The following is a 4,343-nucleotide window of genomic DNA, read 5'->3' as shown; positions in this document are numbered from 1 at the left end:
CCCTCTCTCTCTCTCTCTCTCTCTCTCTCTCTCTCTCTCTCTCTGATCTATCCATTCTTGGCACTGCTCTCTCTCTCTCTCTCTCGCTCAATCTCTTCCTCTCTATAAAAAAAAATACAAAAACAATGACACAAAAAAAAAAAATAACAAAAAACAAACCCACATTACAACACTCTCTCTCAAATAAAATGCTAAAACAATGACACAAAACCTCTAAGCATTACTGAATAACAATCACAATATTATAAAAATTATTTTTGTATTGCCAAAGCATTAACAAAGAAAACGGTTTATAACATCTGAACATTTACATTAGATCATTTATTAAAAAATAAATCTGAACATTTACATTAGATCATGTATTTATATATTATAACTAGGGCTGTCAAATGATTAATCACGATTAATCACATCCAAAATAAAAGTTTTGTTTACATAATATATGTTATGGCGGTACAGGGGTTTATTGATTATCGTATATATAAATACACATACTCTAATAATTATATATTTAGAAAATATTTACATGTATATACATTTAATATATTTATGCGATTCTTATATTTTGCGCTATTATATATAAAATATAGATTTAGCTATTAATACATAACATATTCTTCTTAAATATTATACATGCATGTGTGTTGTATTTATATATACCTAATAAATATACACAGTATGCACCAATATATTATGTAAACCAAAACTTTTATTTGTTATTCGTGATTAATCATGATTAATCATTTGACAGCCCTAATTATAACTAATATGTATATAGGCTAACTAATATGGAAATGTCATAAGAAGAAAAAAAAATTAAAATAATAATAATAATAATAATTTAAAATATAAATATGCTACAATGCACATTTGTAAATACCAAGTATTACAAATACCACATTTGTAATAAAAAAAAATTTTTTCGCTCTGCATCTGTCATTTGGTGTTTTTTTTTTTTTTTTTTTTTTTGTTGTTGTTTTTTTGTACTTTTGAGTATTAATTTACAGAATTCTAAATGCAGATTTTATAATTGGATGTTTACTTCACTGCCATATAGTACGATTGATTCAATTACTTATCAATCAAAATCAATCCATCTATTTAATACAAAGAAATCCCTTTGATCTTTCACCCAAAGTGATTCATTCAAAAAATAAAGTGAATGTCGTTAAAGGTAATTCAATGTCTATGAGTCATAACTGATAACCATTAAAATAATACATACCAGATATTTAATACAAAAAAACAAACTTGATCATAATATAAACGTGGTGTAAGTGTGGACTTATATTCAGCATTTAAATTTAGACAAATAGCATGTCGTAGGATTTTAAGGATGATAAGGATATTGGAAATCAAGTGACAAAAGTCTAGCAAACCTAAAATGTTATTTTTTAGGAAGCGTATCATTTAACTGCAGAAGTTTGTCTGAACTTTTCTGTAACACAGACAAACCCATTTTTAGTACAGCACTCTCTCTCAATTAAAATGCTAAAACAATGACACAAAACTTCTGAGCATTACTGAATAATAATCACAATATTATAATCATTTAGGTAATATGCATGCACACTCTTACACTCTTGAAAAGTTAGTTTATTAGCAGTGATGGGTCCCTGAGTTTTTGTCTCCATCTAGTGGCTGTAAACTACACCCACCCTGCATATCTAGATATAAAGTCACTGTGAAAAATAGAGAAATTATATTGTTAAATTAAAGTAGGGATAAGTTTACTTTCAAAACGTGATTTGAATTAAGGTAGGCTAAAGCATAACTGTTAACTCTTTAAACAGGGTTCGTACAAATATTTAAAAGTGAAATTCAACACTTTTCCAGCACTTTCAAGCAGTGGCAGTCTGTGCTTTTTATAATAAACCATGCTTATAAATTGAATTAATAAAATTATTCATTATTGTTGCAAAGTCCTGCCTTTTAAAAGCTCATTCAATGCAATCATCAAATAAAATAATCTAGGCTTCCAGACAGGACAAAATACAGTGAATGAAAGCTCAATGTTCAATGAATAATCAGATGTACATTACACACAAAAACAGCTCAGATGTGAACTATAGCAGGATAAACTGAATGGGAAACCATAGCAAATAATTGTTTCTATTTGCTTCAACGAACAAAAGAAAAAATACATTATTGCATTTCCAAAAGAGAGAGTAAAAACTGATTAATAAAGTAAATAAACACTTGTTATACTATATTAAGTCATGATGTAGATGAAAGGTCTAAACGAAACAGTAAATGTGTGTTTTTCCCAACTAGAAATATATATGAGGGAAAAAGTACAGTTACACAATTACTTGAAGAAAACACAAATACCCCCCAAAATAATTGTACATGTGAATGAATATATCTGTGGTAAAGATCTCGTGCTTGAGCATCAACAAATCCCAAAAAAAGACGCGTACGCATGTGGAGAGTTTCTTTATTAAGCATGCTTAAATAAAAACGGCAAATTCGTAAAAGCTAAAGAAAGAACAGCCTCCACAAAGTCTTCCGTCACTGGAACCGCTGTCGTGTTTTCTGTAGGTCTCTGACCCAGATTCGTGTTTGAGGTTTTGCATGTTTGTTTTAGGGTCAACTGCACACCAAAACAATCCGATTAAATGTGTTGCAACTTGATTTTTAAGCAACCAAATATAAAAGAAAAATATCTTTACAGTAACTTCAAATTGTCAAACGCAAAATGGTATTTTTAAAGTTAAACGTCTGAATTTTGGCCACGCTCATAAAGTCTCCCTGACTCATTCACACACATATAAGCACAAAGTCTTTGAGGCACCGAGCTGTACAATAATTTACAGTCTATTCTAGACCAGACGGTCACACACACACACCGAACCCCAAACGCGCTCGTATTTGTCTCTGTTATGCGTCTTCTGTCTGCGGCGGGATGTTTTCCGCTCCTTCTCCGGTCTCTGCGGCAGCCGGCGGAGCAGTGTTTGCGCTGTTGGCGTTCTGTAGAAACTTCCTCAAGTCCTTCAGAGCGGGTCTGAATATCTGGATGAGGGCGAGCAGGGCGGCCTGCGTCCCCTCCAGAGCCTGGGCTTGTCTCTCCTGCGCGCAGGCCTGTGCCTCCTGCGAGCGGCGGATCATCTGCAGCAGGTCGTTCTGGTTCTCCAGGTGCTGGGCGATCTCGCGCACGTGCAGGTTGGTGACGCGGTGCTCCTGCAGCAGTTTGGCCGAGTTGAGCGCGATGCGGCTCTTCAGTTCCTGCGGTTTGCACTCGGCCTGCGCCAGCATCTCCACCGGCGCCTCTGCGGTGACGGTCACCGGCGTCTCGGCGGTGCAGTACTCCACCATGCCTTCCTCCAGCGTGTGGTACGTCGTCTCGGCTGCGGAGGCGCAATCACACACATGCTGTGCTTTTATAATCAACAAAGAGTCTTAGATGAAGATCACAAGTCAAGCTAAAACCGTACCTTCGAGAGTTTTTATCTCACATGCTGCTGCAGCCGCTGACTGAATGCCTGTGAGGAGAGAAGTTTTACCATTTTAAAGCTCTTTTATAAAACATAAATGACCATTTTCCTTTCAGGATTGCATCACTTTGAACATTAAGGCAAGACACTGCGGACAAAACCAGTGTTTTTTCATGCACTGGTCAGTGTTGAGCTAATATTGCTTTTATCATATCTTCTTTCAGACTAGAGGAAAGAAAACATCTAAAACTGACATTTAAGTGCTCATTTTATACACTTTATCTGCGTCTGTATATTTCAATCACAATACATATCTTTAAAAGGCCATTTTCTTAAAATGAGACATTTTTATCTCACAATTTTAAGTTTGTATCTCACAATTCAGCGTTTTTTCTCGAAATTCAGACTTTTTCTCTTGCAGTTCTGACTTTTTTCAATCACTATACTATCTTTAAAGGTCATTTTCCTAAAATGAGACATTTTCATCTCGAAATTTGGACTTTTTTTCTCAATTTATATCCTACAATTTGGATTTTTTTCCTCACAATCTTGAGATTATTTCTCGCAATTCAGATTTTTTTCTCACAATTCTGACTTTTTTCTCACAATTCTGACTTTTTTTTCTCACAATTCTGACTTTTTTCTCACAATTCTGATTTTTTCTCGCAATTTTGACTTTTTTTTCTCTCAATTCTGAATTTTTTTCTGACAATTTGATTTTTTCTCACAATTCTGACTTTTTTCTCACAATTCTGACTTTTTTTCTCACAATTCTGACTTTTTTCTCACAATTCTAACTTTTTTCTCACAATTCTGACTTTTTTTCTCACAATTCTGACTTTTTTCTCACAATTCTAACTTTTTTCTCACAATTCTGACTTTATTTCTCACAATTCTAACTTTTTTTCT

The 4,343-nt window shown here is 33.8% G+C and overlaps 1 protein-coding gene across 1 annotated transcript in view; it reads right to left on the bottom strand.

Moving 5' to 3' along the window:
• Nucleotides 1–2,421: 2,421 nt before the first annotated feature.
• Nucleotides 2,422–4,343, bottom strand: part of naif1 (nuclear apoptosis inducing factor 1) — a 2,765-nt gene continuing 843 nt past the window's right edge. The window contains exons 2-3 of the mRNA XM_019117208.2: nt 3,435–3,482; nt 2,422–3,347 (exon numbers count right to left, since the gene is read on the bottom strand). Coding sequence (XP_018972753.1) covers nt 2,881–3,347; nt 3,435–3,482 — 515 coding nt within the window. The 3' untranslated portion in view covers nt 2,422–2,880. The remainder of the gene's footprint in view (nt 3,348–3,434; nt 3,483–4,343) is intronic.

This window comes from Cyprinus carpio, chromosome A8 (genome assembly GCF_018340385.1).
Source record: "Cyprinus carpio isolate SPL01 chromosome A8, ASM1834038v1, whole genome shotgun sequence".
In the NCBI taxonomy this organism is placed as follows: domain Eukaryota; kingdom Metazoa; phylum Chordata; class Actinopteri; order Cypriniformes; family Cyprinidae; genus Cyprinus; species Cyprinus carpio.
The sequence above is the reverse complement of the archived record's forward strand: the minus strand, read 5'-3'. Positions and strand labels throughout refer to the sequence as shown.